The 17,933-nt window shown below is 42.2% G+C and overlaps 1 protein-coding gene across 1 annotated transcript; it reads right to left on the reverse strand.

The window, feature by feature from the left end:
* Window positions 1-969: 969 nt before the first annotated feature.
* On the reverse strand, window positions 970-17,394 carry GSS (glutathione synthetase). Its single transcript, XM_075277319.1, has 13 exons — window positions 17,325-17,394; window positions 14,282-14,417; window positions 12,168-12,313; window positions 11,595-11,670; window positions 11,154-11,293; window positions 9,748-9,864; window positions 8,479-8,559; window positions 7,923-8,000; window positions 7,773-7,839; window positions 6,826-7,020; window positions 5,647-5,728; window positions 3,631-3,820; window positions 970-3,001 (listed from the first exon to the last, which is right to left on the reverse strand). The coding sequence occupies exons 2-13, from the start codon at window positions 14,408-14,410 to the stop codon at window positions 2,878-2,880; spliced, it is 1,425 nt and encodes a 474-aa protein (XP_075133420.1). The 5' UTR covers window positions 14,411-14,417; window positions 17,325-17,394; the 3' UTR covers window positions 970-2,877.
* Between the last annotated feature and the right edge of the window lie 539 nt (window positions 17,395-17,933).

Here is a 17,933-nt window from a genome sequence, read left to right on the forward strand (position 1 = left end):
ACACCGCCCAAGGGCGTCCGGTCCCATCCTTTCTTCATGCCCACTCGACCAGGGCAGTGTCCACCTCTCGGGCTGAGAGGAGTGCGTTGTCCTTGGATCAGATTTGTGCAGCTGCCTCCTGGGCATCTGAGTCCACGTTTATTCGGCATTACCGCCTGAGGGACCGGGTGACAGATTCCTCCGCCTTTGCCCAAACCATTTTAAGCTCTGTCATGGAATAATCCCGCCCATCTTTGGGCCTACTTGCTATATCCCCACATTGTGCCGCTGGTACGGACGACAGGGAACAAGTGATTATGAAGATAATCTTGTTTCCCTTAGTCCTAACAGCGGCACAAGATTTCCCACCCTGGGAATCATATCTTATGTATAAAACTGTGTATAAATATGGAGGTACTTTTGTATTAACACGCAGAGGGGAGGTTCTTGTGCCCTCTTATAGGGCCAGCCACGTTTTTTTGATTGGCTAATTAAAAATCCGCCTGTCCTACCAGCACACAGGGGCAGAAATACCCCACATTGTGCCGCTGTTAGGACTAAGGGAAACAAGATTATCTTCATAATCACTTGTTTGTTGACAAAAATCTAATGTGTATGGTCAACTTAAGCTGGCTTCTGCTTCTCTCTCTGCTTGCACCCCATTCTTCACCTCTCCATAGACTTCTATGGCCATGTGATATCCAAGTCATGTGACCTGTCTCCAAACGGTTATGCAGAATTTTCAGCATTAAAGTGAGATTAACAGAGAGAAGAAACTCACCCTGAGAGGAGAAAGAAGCATTTTTAGAAGTTTCTTACAGCCGTCTGTATTATTAGTCTTTGCTAATGACCCGGATCTTTTCCGACGCAATGACGGCCCAACTGTGCAGTCCGGTGTACATGGAAAATTTTTATTTCATTTTTAATATGATTCTTAAATCTCTGTACACATTATACATGTAGGCATTAAAACAAATGTCACAGCAGATATTGAAAAAGGTTGGGGGGAGGGGCAATACATGTATCAAAAAGATGAGAAAAAGTAAGGAAAATGATCTCTCGATACACCGTAGGATACGGCGTTGTACACAAGATGAAATCGCCCCTGTGACGTGCTCAAACACCTTTATGTCAGATTTGGGAAATTTAGAGAAGATTCTTAGGAAACAACCAATCAGACCAATGACAGTGTGCACAGAGGCCAAGATCACACGCGTCACCAGTGCAATATTCTGCCCATAAAAAGTCTACTAAGCAACAATTAAAATACTTTACTAGGCTCAGGATACAAATAAACATGATATAAGGAGTATTTCCATGTTATAAAGTCATGGTATCACTTTATGACTGGTGGTGGTCTACCCTCTGGTCCCCCCACTTATCCTGAGAATGCCAGGGCTGCAGTGATAATTACATACATGTAGTTACCACTGTTCCTGTATGATGGCGCTACTAGCAAATGGTGTAGAACCGTATCTGGTCCTGTTCACCTGAATGGCGATGTGCTGCTGCACCAATGCTCAGGTATCTCAGGATCAATAGGGGTCCCCACTGGTTAGAGTCATGGTGTAGCCATTACCTTAGAACACACTTGTACGCCATATTCACGTGTCCTTATCTTCAATCCAACCCATCACAGAAATAGAAGGATTTGTGTTCTGCAATAGGATTTTCTGCTGTGTTTGGAAAAATCATGTGAATATAACATGGATGTAAAGTATGGTGGGGTGAATATAGTTTTCCTGTGGTATCTGGTCCCAAAATCTGATCGCTAGCAAATGATCAGATCACACTAGTCCCTGATGGATTCAGGAAACAGATGCCCTCAAGTGGTCCAGGGGCTGATACCCCCTGCCGATGCTGTGCAGTACGACATCACTGTGAATTGGTTATACTAACCCTATAATCAGACAACAATGAAGGTTGGCTGTATGACTTGGCGCCCCTTGGGTGTAAAGCAGCCATTTTGCAACTCATTCATGTGACTATAGCCTTAGAATCTATTGTTCAGTTTTATTAATTTACCCTACTGATAATAGATCACAGCATATGCGGTACGTCAGGCCCAGGTTCTTATTCTACTGTGCAAGACATTCACACAATTGTGTTGCAACAAAAAACCGCTCACAGTGTGTAACTGTATTTGTCAGACTGATCACACGGATATGATCCAGTGAGCACCCAAATGGATCTCTACCAAACAGAGGTGACAAAGCCATGACTCAGTACTGTAGTGCTCTACTCAGTACTGTAGTGCTCTGGACATTGCAACTCATTGCATTGTAACGAACAATGATGTGATGAGTTTTATTCACATGACCATGGTCAGTCCAGGAAATGCGGTATGTACATGGACCATGTTTCATAGATGGGGTTTGGTTATGTGAATAAGACCTAACTGTACAATCCGTGTGATTGTGACACTAGGGGTTAGCATGTATACAAATAACATTTCCTATTTTAGGTGATTGTACCTTTTTGTAACACTTTAGGCTAGGTTCACATTTGCCTCAGAGTCTCTGGCACAGATCCGTCTGAAATTGCGGGACAAAAAAGTGCTGCAAGTCTGACTTTTTCATCTGGCAATTTATGTTAAAGAAAACAGACATCTGGCGGACCCCATTATAGTCAGTTGGGTCTCTCGGACTCCATTCATGTCAATCAAAGAACAGATCTGTGTTTCCGTTCTTCTGGTCCTGTGATGGACCACAAGAAGGTGCAACTAAACATAGATGTGAAGCTAGCCTAGTCTTACATGTCACAGATGGAAGACTCCAACTAAGAAACCTAAGAAGCTATCATGTAGGCCTTCTTGAACAAGATATACAGAAGATCCTCCAGTGTCCAGCATAGGGGGTTAGGCACGTTGAGAGTTAGAGGTCACACAAGATTCCTGTGTTAAACAAGGTAAGGATTGTCCAGCACTGCGACTCCAGCCGCCACACCACCATCGGCATGCTCAGTGGCTTTCGTCCTTAGAAGATGACCCACACGTTCATTGAGAACCATCTTGTCACCTTGCCTAAAGTAAGAACCAACAGGCAAAATATTACCAGTTGCCTATTGAATGGGTTTATGAGAGTAATACAATAGCAGTCTTTAAATATTTCACAGATCTATCCATACCTGGAGAATACATGCCTTAAGAAAATATAGCAGTGCCCACCAAGTATTGCAGAACTACAGCACCCGGCATGTCCTCACAGACACAAGCAGGAGAGCTACGGGGTTGAGAGCTCACTAATAGAATATACTACACACTAAAGGGGACATGTCCACAGGATAGGACATAAGCATCTGATAGACGTTGTCCATACACCCTCAAACCTTGTTCCCTTGGTAAGTCAGCTGCTGGCTATTGCATACAGGCAAGACTGAATGGAGAGGTGGCCGTGCACGTGGCTCCAGTTACTCCTATGGGATCATTGAAGCCGCCAAGCACGCTTGCTCAGCCACCTTCCATAGATGTGAACAGAGCATGCCATGCAACTATGACCCCTTCTACATTCATCCTCCATCTCGATACCAGAACAGCAATGGCCATCCTAAAGAACCTCAGCGTAAAATGACGTTTCTTGCAACATGCAATCTTCAGACTGTTTCAGCATATCAGGGGCGAGCCCTGAGATGTGGTATGGCTGGGACACTTACCTCACATATACACCGAATATACCCAGCTCACTGATGCATTCAGACACCTGGACTTTGCCATTGGCTCTCAGAAGACAGCTCCTTACTGGCTGAGGCTTGATCTTATCCATGAGGATGTAAGATGTGCGCTCCGTGCTGTCTTTAATCTTTTCTAACGTTTCTCGGATTTCTTCACCATAGATATTATTTCCTGATGAAATAAATATAGTAAATAAAATCTAATCGCATGAATTGCAACACGACTATGTACAATCCCTATGCTGCAGAATGGGAACCTGACCCATAGAAAATATGTGACCTTATAGTACTGCCCACTGGACTCCTAAGGATAGAAAGAGCAGAAACTTCATCCATATATATAGCCTGCTCAATAACATGCTGCTGACTAAGGCCTCATGCACATGAACATGTAGTTTATCCATAATTTCAGTGCGGACCTATACACACACAGCCATAGTTTTTGCAGCTGTTAGTCCGGCCTGAATTGAAGAGCTGCAAAATAGGGAGCCGGTCCTATATCCGTTCATACGCGCAACCGATCCATGTGTCATCCATGCTACATTTACTGAAGCGGTCATGTGCAGGTCGCCATAGTACTGCATTTGCAGTGTGACAGGTTCCCCACAGCTAAACACTCCTCTCACTGGCTGGAAACCCCACTGTAGAGGTTATCAGGGGCTTTTCTCCTATCTGGACCTCACTTATCCTTTTTTAGTAGAAGAAGGCATATGGCTGAGAACAAATCCTACATGCAGTAGAGACCATCAATGCTAGCAGGTAGTAATATGGAGCTATTTTAACAGGGACCATAGCCAGATCTATTGGTCTATAGTGATCCACGCCTCCTTAAAAAAATAAAAGGATGGGGCAACACGGTGGGTCAGTGGTTAGCACTGCAGCCTAGCAGCGCTGGAGTCCTGGGTTTGAATCCCCCCAGGAACTACATCTGCAAGGAGTTTGTATGTTCTCCCCGTGTTTGCGTGGATTTCCTCCGATTCTACAGACATGCTGATAGGGAAAAAAACGTACATTGTGATCCCTATATGGGGCTCACAATCTACATAAAAAAATAAAAGGATGAATGAATTAAAAAAAATTAATTATAGAACAATAAAAGAATCAGGCTCCAGTTATGAAGAACGGCACTGCCACAGAATGTGACATCATACCAGCATGTAAGATGGCCCAACAAAGAGTCCACCAGTTTGGTGAACTGTGTTCTAGGTTGGCACGACTGGACCTCAACTATTCAGTGGAGACCCCGGTGTCCATCACACAAGTTAATATGTTGTAGACTCATCAATCTCAAAATTCCAACTGCGATGAGTTTTCCCCCCATACAGAGAGACTTCACTGTGACTATACAACCTGTCTAGGTGCAGATTTTATTGTAACCAGAGATTCTTTACCACCATACAGTGGTCTCTCAAGTTACAATGTTCTCAGGATAGAAAATCACATTTAACATACAGTAGTGTTTTCTGGCAACTGTTACTTAAAACCAGACTCTACATACAATGCTTGGCTGGAGGTGCCAACAAATCCACACGGACACTTCACTGGTGAATCCCCTGTATCAGTAAAGTGCCTGCACTGACTAGTAGCGCCACTCTACACTATAGTGCAGTACTACATGTTCTGTACCACTTCATACCTGTGCTAAGATGAGCCGCTCCATTGGCCACCAGCTGAGAGCAGCGTCATGTTATTTTTCACATGGACCTGCATACGGTCCTGTCACCCCCATAGAAAGTGATTTACAGCCTCCAGCAGCTCTTCCTAACCTTTCTGCATAACGATTTGCTCTATCTATATTAGTTAAGCGATGATTTTATGTTAATCTTTACTTTTCACATTTTTTGTGACACTTCCTTGGAACCAATTACTAATTTTCCATAGACTTCTGGTCTCATCTTACAATGGGTGTCCCAGAACCCAATTAATATTGTAACTTTAGGAATTGCCTATAATTTATCAGCACCAATAAGGAATATATTGTATACAAATAATGTGCACCTCCGCCTTCTCGCTGTGGCTTTAATACATATTGGTCAGGGTTTTCCAATGCAATTTTCACAGTCTGGTCTCCCTCTTCACCCTGAATTAAGAAAAATGCATACAGGTTAAAACATTTGCAGAAATCAGGTTTTTATGAGCATTTAGGTTTCTATAGAACAGGATACAGATGCCATTTTGTGGTTAAAAAGACAAAATTTGCCTCCTTTGCTTTCTGCAGCTTTTCAATAGCAAATCCATCAGAATCGCTGCCTGTCTGCTCAGTCTCCGACACCTCTCTCTCCTGAACAACTTTTTTTAAGCTCATTTGTGACAGTTTTTGATCTGCTCATGAATCAACTTATAAGATCCTTCAGGAGAGAAGGAGACTGGAGGAGATGAAGTTGTCAATGTGACGGACTTGTTACTGAACACCATTCTGCAAGTTGTACTACAATGCTCGTAAAAGGTTAATGGAGTATTCTTTTAGCCAAAAGGCACAACATTTTTTGGATGGTTTTGACTACCAGCAGTAAGAACCTGTAGCTGTAATATGCCGACTTGTAAGGCAACATTTTTTGCTGACAGATACTATTAAAAGTTACCATGAACGCACATAATGCAATATCCTCCACTGCATGACAATGCTACAGTAATATTGTCTGCACTACATGGAAATTTATGGTTATAAGATATGACTTATCTACATGTGAGCTGTAAAATGAGGGAGAAAAATCATCAAAAAGGAATCAGTGCAGGGATAATAAGTACAGTGTATACGGGAAAGTTTCAGTGCAGATACTTCCTTGGGCTCAGTTCACATCTGTGTTGGACTCGAATGCAGATTCCATCTAACAAACAGCAGAGAGAAAAGTCCTGCACGGAGGACGTTACTTTCTGAAATCTTTAGCATAAAACTGACAGACACCCAACAGATCCCTTTATAGTCTGTGGAGCCTAAAGGCTGTCTTTCGGGTCCCAAACGACGGAGGGGCGAACGCTACTGTGACCCGAGTGCAAAGTACAATATTCAGCAACTGGTGACATGAATTGTATTAGGCCACAATTCACGACACAGACCAATTTGTTTTCCTCCAAACTTATTTCTTCTAAGTGCATCTGAGGAGTGTTGGAGAAATAGAAAGAATGGCCATTTTTATATATGACGCATTATATTTTACCATCTAAACATCCACGTACAATATCCAAGGAGTACAGGCCTGCGAAAGTTTCTCTGATTCGGGAAACAGCCTCTGGTTGGTCTGGCAGGATCTTCTCCAGTACATGAGGGCGGCTCAGTTCCTGTTGTACCTTCTTGGTACCGACCAGTTGTGTTGCTATGTCTGGACATTTCACTGCTTTGGATCTTTCCATCATTAGTCGAGCTTCCCATGCCTAAACAAGCAGAATGACACCTTTATAGACTACAATTTCTTGTATTTTACCATTCATATCACATATCATAATATAAATTCCACTTAGAGGGCTTTTTCCTCTTCAGCAGCTTATCCTCTATCCACAGGAAAAGGGATAAGTTGCAGATTACCAGGGATCAGACTATCAGGACCCCCCAATGATCACATGAATGGTGGAATTATTCTCCCCAGTGTCAATGGAGCAGTAGTCAAAGAGGCCCGTCCCACTCTCCATTTATTTCAATGGGACTGCTGGAGATAGCCAAAGTCCAAGGACAAAAAAGTTCTGCATAAAGGGCATAATAAATTATTATTTGTCCATGCAAGGCCATCAGCCAGTCAGTACAAAAGAGGAGCCATCCTAAAAGCAATATTCAGAGATTTTTAAAGGAAGGGGGGGGGGGGGGGGACATATAAAAATAAGAAAAAAATCTAATTCACCTGCTAAAGGACATCCCATTCCAGTGCTGCAGGGTCTGGTTTTCAGTCCCCATCAAACTGGATGATGTGATGGCATTAGATTTATCATTCACATTACCGGCCTCAGCGGTCACATGTCATTCACGTATAAGTAACTGCTATGGCCAGGGATAGGAGTAGTGACATGAACAATGGTTGTAAAGTCATCAGTTCCAGACTGACAAGAACCGAACTCTCTGAATACCTCCGTAAGGTTCTAGCAAACCAATTATTTCCATTCCTCTACAATAATGATCAGCTGGATATGCAAACCTGCTCGCTGTAATCCTGAGGCATGTATCCAGTTCTGAAGTAGGCCACAGCAACCTCATATCCATCCCTAGAAGAAAGTGACATGTTAGTATACATAATAATAACATAATACCCGTAATGGATATAATGTAAAGCAGTCGCACTACTTACACATATAGACACTTCTTTTCATCCAGAGACCCTCTCTCATAAACATCTGTGAGACGTCTCCTGATTACCTTGATATTTCTAGAAACGGAAATACGGTGAAGGTAAGAACAATGTGAACATGTATAAACCAACTCCAGCCAGTTATTGGGTGCAATGGCAGGAGGGAGCAGCCGCTTGTGGCCGGACGTTTTTCCAATAATTTGCCCAGAAACTTGCGGAAATTATATTATATTATAGTTGGTATAGATTGGTTTTCTGACTCATGGGTAGGTATAAGGCTCTTAATAAATTTGGATCATTTTACATAGATTAAGACTGTCATACAATACACCAGTCTTAATAAATTCCACCAATCATACAAATGAGCCCATAACACACGAAGTATACAAAGAAGCACAATGCTTCACATTGTAGAAGAAGCGATGGCATAAAACGGGATGTCAATCAAGCTTTCTTTTCCTTGACAAATAGAGGTTCTGCAGCAGCTGGAGAGTTATAAAGGGAATTGTAAGTTCTTCAGATTTCAATGTGTTCTTGTTACAATTAGATCTATTACCTGTTCCACAACTCATTCTCAATGTAACGGTGATCGAAAATGTTCCTCTGCACGTTCTCAACCAAAAACATGACAACAGCCCTGAAAAAGAAATATAACCGTATTATATTATATATATCAGTGGAATCTATAAGCAGCCAATATATGTAAACAGCGTGCTGAAATGTATCGCCAGTAACAGTCATGGGCACGGCAGCCATGGGATAGGATACAGCAATTCGACACTGCAAAGGAGTTTGTGTGGTCACCTAAGTCAGTGGTTCTCATGCCAGAGGCGGTGTCTGATAGACCTGCTGTCATTTTGCTATTCCCTGCAATACTGTAGTATTGCAGTGAATAGTATGAGTGATCAGACGCTTAGGTTTCAAGGTTCCTAGGGGTCTGATCATAAATGTAAAAGAAGAAAAAAACGTTTTTAAATGTATTTAAAAAATACAAAAGTTCAAGTCACCCCCCCTTTCCCTAGAGCAGATATAAAAATAAATAAAGAACATTAAACATGAACATATTAGGTATCCCCGCGCTCCAAAATGCCCGAACTATTAAAACATTTATCCCATACGGTGAACAGCATAGCGGCAAAAAAAAATCAAAATAGCCAAATAACGTTTTTTCCAACATTTTGCCTCCTATAAAAGAATTGAATAAATAGTAATCAAACCAGCAGATCTTTCCCCAAATGATATCAATAAAAACGCCATCTTGTTCCGCATAAAAAGACGCCGCACCCAGCTCAATACAAGTAAATATGAAAAAGTTACGGGTGTCACAATATGACACAAATTTTTTATTTCTATTTTGCAAAGTTTTTCATGTTTTAAAAGGTATCAAAACATTACAAATACTATATAAATTTGGTATCGCCGTGTTCGTACTGACACGCAGAACACAGGTAACATGTCAATTTTACCAAAAAGTGAACGCTGTAAAAATTAAACCCATATGAACATGGCGCAAATGCATTTTTTCTCCAATTGCACCTCATTCTGAATTTTTTTCCAGCTTCCCTGTACATTGCACAGCATATTGAATGGTGCCATTAAAAAGTACAATTTGCCCCGCAAACAATAAGCCATCATGTGATTCTGTGAACTGAAAAATGAAAGAGGTATGGCTCTTGAAATGTGAGAAGGGAAAAACGAAAATGCAAAACTGAAAAATGGCCGGGTCCTTAAGGGGTTAAATAAAACATGAAGTCCCAGCAAATTATCTGTTCAATTATATAGAAAATAATAGAATTCATTACACAGCTTCACAGGCAAGACTTACTTTTGTGATCCATATAGATCCCAGGCCTTAGCAATCCCCTGGGATATTCCAAGTGAGGGGTTGTTGGACAGAATTTTAGAAGCTTCCTCTGGTTTGCCAAGTGCTTTCAGGACATGTCTATAAAAATATGAAAATAAGAGCTTTGGTTTGTTAAAGGGAGTCTATCATTTAACTAAACCTATCTTCATGTAGCCTTTAGAAAGGCTATTGTAGGCATACCTTTTGTTTCAATTATGTCGCCAGCGTTTTCACGAAAAATCCGGTTTCTTCTTAAGCAAATTAGCGTTTCCCCTGTGCTCCGAGCACACCCGCATCCTTCTTGATTGTAGTTGACACCTTCTCCTCCTCTTCTTTGCTTCCTTCTTACACAAGCAGACGTACTGCGCCTGCTGGAGTAAGAAAAAAATCCAAGGTGGCGCACAGAACATGCGCTGTACGCTTGGCCCACTGAAGTGGCTGATTGTACAGCGCATGCTCCATGCACCATCTTGGATTTCTTCTTACACAAGCAGGCACTCGGAAGGAAGCAAATAGAAGAGGAGAAGGCGTCGACTACAATCAAGAAGGGGACGGGATGCAGTTCCAGGCCGATGATACGGGTGTGCTCGGAGCACAGGGGGAACACCTCCTGTGCTCCATGAACATTTATTTGCATAAGAAAAAAACCATCTTTTTCGTGAAAACTATGGCAATATAATTGAAACAAAAGGTATGCCTACAATATTCTTTCTAAAGATACCATGAAGATAGGCTTAGCTAAAATTAAAAAATATTTTATTTAGATTTATTTTATCATTTTCTATTTGTTTCAATAATTCTAACAACATGCAGAGTGGTCTCATTACATAGAAACATACAATACATTAGAGCATAAGGTGCAGATCCTCCTAGCCAATGCTGCAGTCTGCACAAGGGTCTAAAGAGGCCTCTTTTTATAAAATACAGTTTCAACAACCCTATTAGAGTCTCAATTGACCTTCATATGGCGCCTACCGCAACGAGCCTTCCAACTAAATATTTTATGTTTGCAGAGAAGCCTGTGTACATTGGAATAGATCGCAGCCAGGGGCTCAGAAGGTTCTGTACACAACAGAAGACAGATAGGATCCAAAAGGGGTTGTCGGCTTTAAATAACATCTATTTGCTAGAAGGGATCCTTGACAATAAGCTGATCACAAAGTTTCCTCGTGCTGAAGCCTTCTGCAATCAGCTGCAATCCACGTGGAAACCTGCCAGCAAGGGTGCAAATTCTCTGCAGCGCCTCCACAGGGTAAACCAGGTATTATCCAGAGCGTACTCAAATTGATGGGTTATCTGTGTAATGCAGGACAGGATAGGTCCAGAACAAGAGAACTGCTCTACACAGCAATGAATGAAGTTAAATCAGATTCATCTGGAATTCTTACTGGTGTACTACTGGAGTCCGAGATGAAAGTCCCCCGAAACTAGCAGCAATAGTATTAATCTCAATCTGTTTCAGGGCTGTGGTCCCATCTGTTCTGCAGTCAAACATGTAGTCTGAGCGATTGATGCCTAAAAACACAGTCTGAAAAGAAGAACAATATGGTTTGATAGAGAAGGGACATGTCAGCCACAAGAAGCTTCACAGACTCCTATACTTAAAAGGGGTTATCTGGTTTCTAACATTGATGGCTTATGCTTAGAACAGGCCATCAATATTAGATCTATGGGGATTTGACACAGATCAACACTACCAGGCTCTTGGTATTGCTTAAGTACTGCGAGCCTGTACAGAGCTGCAGTATCCCCACTTGCCTATGCAGATCTAATATTGACGGCCTATCCTAAGATAACCCCCCGGAATAATCCCTTTAAAGGTTATTTACCTGAGCCAAGCCTTCATTCAGAACGTGTCTATAGATCTTGAAAAGCTGCTCTATGAAGTCGTCCACTTTTATGGTGCTGTAGGACAAAACAGAAATATGATTTTTTTTTCTACTAGGACAGGTACCTCACACTATAAGAAACTATACAAAGGAATAAAGGGTTATCGAATTGTATAGTAATGTCTCATCACTTGCTGAAAACTGTACTGCAACTTTAAAGAGGGATGTCTTAAAATAGACCCAAATCCCGTTAAAATGTACATCAAATAATACTCCCCCGAGACCGGTTCAGTTCCAGTGCTTACTAGGTCCACTCTTTTCTCTAGAAGATTGTTGGATAACTTTAACCTCATGGTCAGGTTTAGATTTACAAGGAATGAACACATGTACTACAGTATATCACTACATTATTTGCTGGAAATCCCTTAAAGGGGTAGCCCCATTACAGATAACTTTTCCCTATCCCTGTGACTATGTGCTAATGTCCTTGGGTGACTGGTGCTCCATTCACTTCTATGGGGCAGCAGGGGTTCCCTTAATCACTTGACTACTCTGAAAACACGTTTTCTATACCTTGACAGTGTATTCTCCAGAAATGAGGGGTTCTGACTGAGACGATCCACCAGCAGATTATAATCTTCCTGCACAGACTTTGCTTGTTCAAAAAGAGCTCTTGGTACAGGAGAGGGAAGCAAAGTGAACGGAGCAAAATTCACCACCTAATAGACAAGAGAAAATGACAATAAATAATTATATGTAAGAACAATGCAGAGCTGACGCTGCTAAAACATTGTCACAAGAGATTTGTAGGATTTTTCATTGATGACTTACCCCATCACCCGAGTATGGGCTTTACATTAAAGAAATCATAAGCCCCATAAAAAGAATTCATTGTATAACTATAAATAATTCAAAAGTTAAGACAATATTTAAAAAAATGTAAATTACCTCCTACCCCGGGAATATATATCATGTCTATGCCACCAGAGGACCAGTGGCAAGTGGCTCTGGACCGTGAAGCCCTTCCCCTCTTTAGATTCTCCAGAGGAAGGAAAGAAGGGAGTCCTAAACAGGACGGGGTTGTTACAGATGTGGTGATACCAATTTTCTGGGTTCCCCCTCCATTAACAAGGGGGGAAAAAAAATATTTACCTTTTTACCTGTAAAATCACTTCAGGATTGACTGCAGCATATAAGGGGTTAAATGGCAAGCATGCCTTCTGATTGATAATGGGGGTGATATCATGATCTAGTTGGACTACAGACATGATCCTGATCTTGTTTTAAAGGGATTCTATCATTAAAATCTAATTTTTTCTCGATCACACGTAGGAATAGCCTTAAGAAAGGCTATTCTTCTCCTATATTTAGATGTCTTCTCTGCGCCACCGTTCGGTAGTAATCCCAGTTTTCGGCAGTATGCAAATGAGTTCTCTCGCAGCACTGGGGGGCGAGCCCCAGTGCTCAAACAGCACTGGGAGTGTCCCCAATGCTGCAAGAGAACTCTCCAGTGCCACCTCCATCTTCTTCAGGAACGGCCTCTCTGCGCGTCTTCTTCCGGAGCTGGATTCAAATTTCTACGCATGCACAGTCTGCTCTGCCATCGGGACTCGGGCAGAGCCGACTGCACTTGCGCACAGCCATTTTTTTGTGGCCGCTTACCCCAGCCTAATGTGTAAGCGGCCACATGAAAATGGCCGCTTACACCAGACAGGCATGCACAGTCGGCTCTGCCCGAGGCCCGATGGCAGAGCCGACAGCGCAAAAGTAAAAATTTGAACCCAGCTCCGAAAGAAGACGCGCAGAGAGACCATTCCTGAAGAAGATGGAGGCAGCGCTGAAGATTTCTTTCGCAGCATTGGGGACGCCCCCAGTGCTGTTTGAGCGCTGTGGCCCACCCCCAGTGCTGCAAGAGAACTCATTTGCATACTGACAAAAACCAGTATTTCTACCGAACGACAGCGCGAAAAGACATCTAAAGGTAGGAGAAGAATAGCCTTTCTTAAGGCTATTCCTATGTGTGATTGAGAAAAAATGTGATATTAATGATAGAATCCCTTTAATGCCCCCACAGCTCCAGAGTTAGAACTGTTTAAAGTGACAGCCATCTCTGCAGTCTTCCTGAAAGCCTCCTACTCAGAGTAAACTATAATGAATTTTTCGCAATCCCCGAACTGTGTTCATCCATAAGTGCAGGGGTTTTCTAGGCTAGAAATATTAGCGATCTATCATGTTGCTATTCTCAGCAATTGTTCCACAGAGAATGGAGCAGGAAGCAAACAGCTCTGTTCTCTGTATAGTGGTGGAACGGAGTCACTGCAGTGCATGAGAGCTGATCTGCAGTACACAAGCTCTCTGCTTCCTGCTCTATTCTCTGTGTATCAGCTGCTGAGAACAGCTAATAGATGGGGGGTAGTGGGTGTCAGACTTGCACCAATCAGGTACAGAAGACCTATCAATATTTTTCGCCTGGAAACCCACTTTAAGTACTGCAGTAAGGTGGCTGCATTGCTACAGTGAACACCACTGCCCCATAATTCTGCCGAGAGATGAGGGCTTTAGTGGTGGGACCCCAACCCATAACACACTAAAAGCCCATCATATGGACTCATTTAGTCATAAAAGTGATGGTTGTTATTGACCAACTAACCCAGTAACCAGCAGTGTCAATAAGCCACATTACTTACATCCGATGAATTGGGGTGTTCCTTTGTTCTCATTACAATTCCTTGCAGGAGGGCTGTATCAGCAGCAATGGGCGCTATCTCCTCCAGCAGTTTTCCATTGTTATATACATCTTCCCATAAATTAGCCATTTTGGAGCTGTGTAGAGAAAATCATATGTCAGCATATTCACATACAGAAACTTACGTAAAAGTGGTTAGCCATAGAGCACTTTTGAGCAATGAATGTTCACTATTTACATTGCACGGTATCTGTATTTTAGTGACCGTACAATGTTATTACAGCCTGGACTAATATCACGTCTGCTATACAACAGAGACTGTGTGATATAAATAATGAAGGGAAATGCTGTACATTGGTCCGTACACAGTATAAAATGCTCACCTCAAGACACTTCACGCGAATCCCATAAAATTTGTTTCGCCATCCAGTTTGTTGCGGTGCTATCATTATATTCTGGCTTCATACTGATGACCTATCCACAGGATCGGTCAACAGTCTGTGATCTGTGGGGGTCTGACACCTGGATCCTGCACAGACCAGCTATTGCAACAGCCTCTGCTCCTACTTAAGTAATAGGGGTGGTGCTGCAATTCCCCAAAACTACCGCTATAGGGTGGACAGGGCTGCAGTCCCACTCCTATTACTACTGCATGTGCCCCCTGTCGATAGAGAAGAGGAGAACCTATTCTTAACCCTCTTCATGTATGTTCACACGTGGCAGGTTTTGTTACAGAGTTCTCCAATGGAGTGTGTAGAAATCCAACACAACCCTATTCAGATAAAGGGAACTGACTTTCAGTTGTACAAATTTCTACATCAAAATCTGCCATGTGTGAATATACCCATTCGCTCACCATCAGAAATCACAGCAATAGTATGGAGGAGATTACACAGCAACATTGAGCAGTGTCACAGAACTGCATTGGAGTGAGGTAGAAAAACACTTACTTACTTACACCAGCTTACTGTGTAAGCGGCCATTTTCTTGGGGAGTGGCGGGAGTCAGTAAGCTATCTGGGAGGAAAGCCAAGAAATTACAGAAACTTCAGTACTAAGAGGACGGGACAAAGAGCAAAATATGTGAGGATTAGTGTCACATGCCCGGCCTCTCTAATGTTAGCTGTAAGGATGCAAAATTATAACTTCTCAAGCAGTCTAATACAATAGACTCTTTATTTACCTATTAATGTGTTAGAATAGACAATCCACACATAACCCCAGAATTACTGTTATGGGAACAACTAGACATTGCTATATGCATGGCGTATATAGTTTTTTTCTAAAATTTGCTAGGTATGGATTCTCAGAAAAATGCAGTGTGGCTTAAATGTGCTAAGATTGGGTCATAAAATTCTGTCCCAAAGTAAACCAGCTAAAAGGATATAAAAATACACCAGATTTATCATCTAGCATTGGCCAATGTGATCAATCTGGCGTACTTTCAGACTGTAAATCTGGCCCATTTTTTCTACTGGATTTTTAGAATAAATAAGATGCTGAAGTCAGATGTAGGCTGTGAGACAACAAGGAACTATGAAACACACTACAAATAGTGGTAGAGGTTTATTAAAGGGGATGTCCATGATCTGAAGCTATTTGATAGAGATGTCCTGAACCGATCACCTTATGCAGCTGCAGGAAGCAATATATATAGTATGTGGACAGAAGAAGCCCTGCTCTTGTTCAGTGAATAGCAACAAGGCTGCAGTTCCAGGCGCAAGAGACCAGAAGCTGTATACAGTGGATGGAGCTGCTTACAACTGCTACCCGCACCCATGCACTTGCATAGGAGCAGGACTGCTTTTGGCCATATACTTAGTATAGGTCATCAGTCTCAAATAGCTTCAAATCCTGAGCTCCTTTACTCTCCTATGGCATTAAAAGAAAAATTGCAAACAAGCATTAGCAATCTTTTATATGCCATTTTCAGCAAATGTTTTGGAAATGGTTTTTTTACACCATCGTCACAAATTTCCTGAAATGGGTAGTGGCACAGGCAGGGCATTGTCAGATTTATCATCATTTATGCCAGATTTTCTGATATTACCGCTTAGGGATGATTAAAGTGTTTGTTCGAACCAGAGAAACCCTAAGCACATGCCCTATTACTGCATAGGGACAACTAGAAGTTCCTGCCATGAGAGAATCTGTGTATTTCATGGCTGTACAATGTTATACTACTACGACCAATATCTGGCTGTCTACTGCTTCCTCCGTAGAGACAGCTGCATGTAGGGGATTTCACTAGGTGAATCAGCTGCTAACAAACTTGACTTCACCTCTGGGGAAAGGAAACATTGAGGATATAGAACCTGTCTATCACCAGGATGGGCTGACAATGTCATGTGTATGGGATCCCCTGAGGTCAGGAGAAAGAAGGGATCGGCGTGGTGCCTAATTCTTTGTTCTTATGGGAAATAAATCAGTTTACGCCTCCCTTGCCATTGAAATAAATGTGCCTGCTGGATTAAGTTTATAATATTGTTTTTTCATCCTGTCCTTCCTCAGGTTTCCCTTGTCCATGGGGTTTGTCCATACAGTCTGGGTCAGCAGCCGGATGCCAATGTGCAGATATATTTCTAGGAGGAAGAACTGAGGAACGGCGCAGTGTATAGTTATGGGAAAAGGTGCTGCAGATCTGTTATATTATGGGGATTACAATATTTACTCAGACATGTCAGGAAAGGTGACCTCTTTAACCCTTAACTCATGGTTTCTATCATATCTATCTATGGTAGTGGTGTATGATGGACACCATGACAGTACTTAAGGGTTAAGGTTGTGGCAACTTACAGCTGCAGTGAAACAAGGGCTTAGAGCAGTCACCATGGAGATCACAGCAACTGATATACGCACATAAGTATGAGACACGCAGGATATAACATATAGGTAATAAAAATAGACTAGAATTTATTAAAACCACAACTACAAATGTATGAGCAGTCACAGAGCTAATACATTACATACGTGTCAGTCTATACTGCTGCATAATATAACGTGCCCTATACACGAATCTGACCTACAGGACATTACAGAACTCACCTGACCCGTCCACTTCTGAGTCTCACCAGCAATGTATCACTCACTTCACCACAGTCCGGCTACATGTGATACGAGCATTCCACTGACACGTCTTTCTGATTGGTTAGCAGATCGAGGCTTGGAACGCACACAGTACCTGACGTCAGACTGCTGATTGGCTCCCCCAGAAAAGCTTCAGTTCATCGTGACTGTGCAGTAAACCGGTAGCTTGCTGTGAGGGGGCGTGGCCTGAGGCAGTGATTACTGTGTGGAAGTTCAGAGCTGTGGAGGAGAGCTCGCTCTGCCTCAGTGTAGTGAAGTGTGAGGGGAGACCAAGGCTTCATGTGCTATGTTCACTTACACTGTTTTGTAATAACTTTATTAAACAGCAGAGTGACAAAACGACCTCAGAGCTGTTTGTGTTACCCCCTATTATATTAGCGTTGTTCAACTTTCATGTTAGAAACTGGTGAAAACTAATAAAGTTCCAGACTCCATGGTGGATAGTCTCTAAGAGGCTGTGTACACTTATAAGAGGCTTGGATATGTATTGATATGTCTCTTACTCTAGGTTTTCACCTGTGTTTGGGTTTCCATTGCTTGGGGAGCTGAAAAAAGGAAACCCAAATA

The sequence above is a fragment of the Leptodactylus fuscus genome, chromosome 6 (assembly GCF_031893055.1).
Source record: "Leptodactylus fuscus isolate aLepFus1 chromosome 6, aLepFus1.hap2, whole genome shotgun sequence".
Lineage (NCBI taxonomy): Eukaryota > Metazoa > Chordata > Amphibia > Anura > Leptodactylidae > Leptodactylus > Leptodactylus fuscus.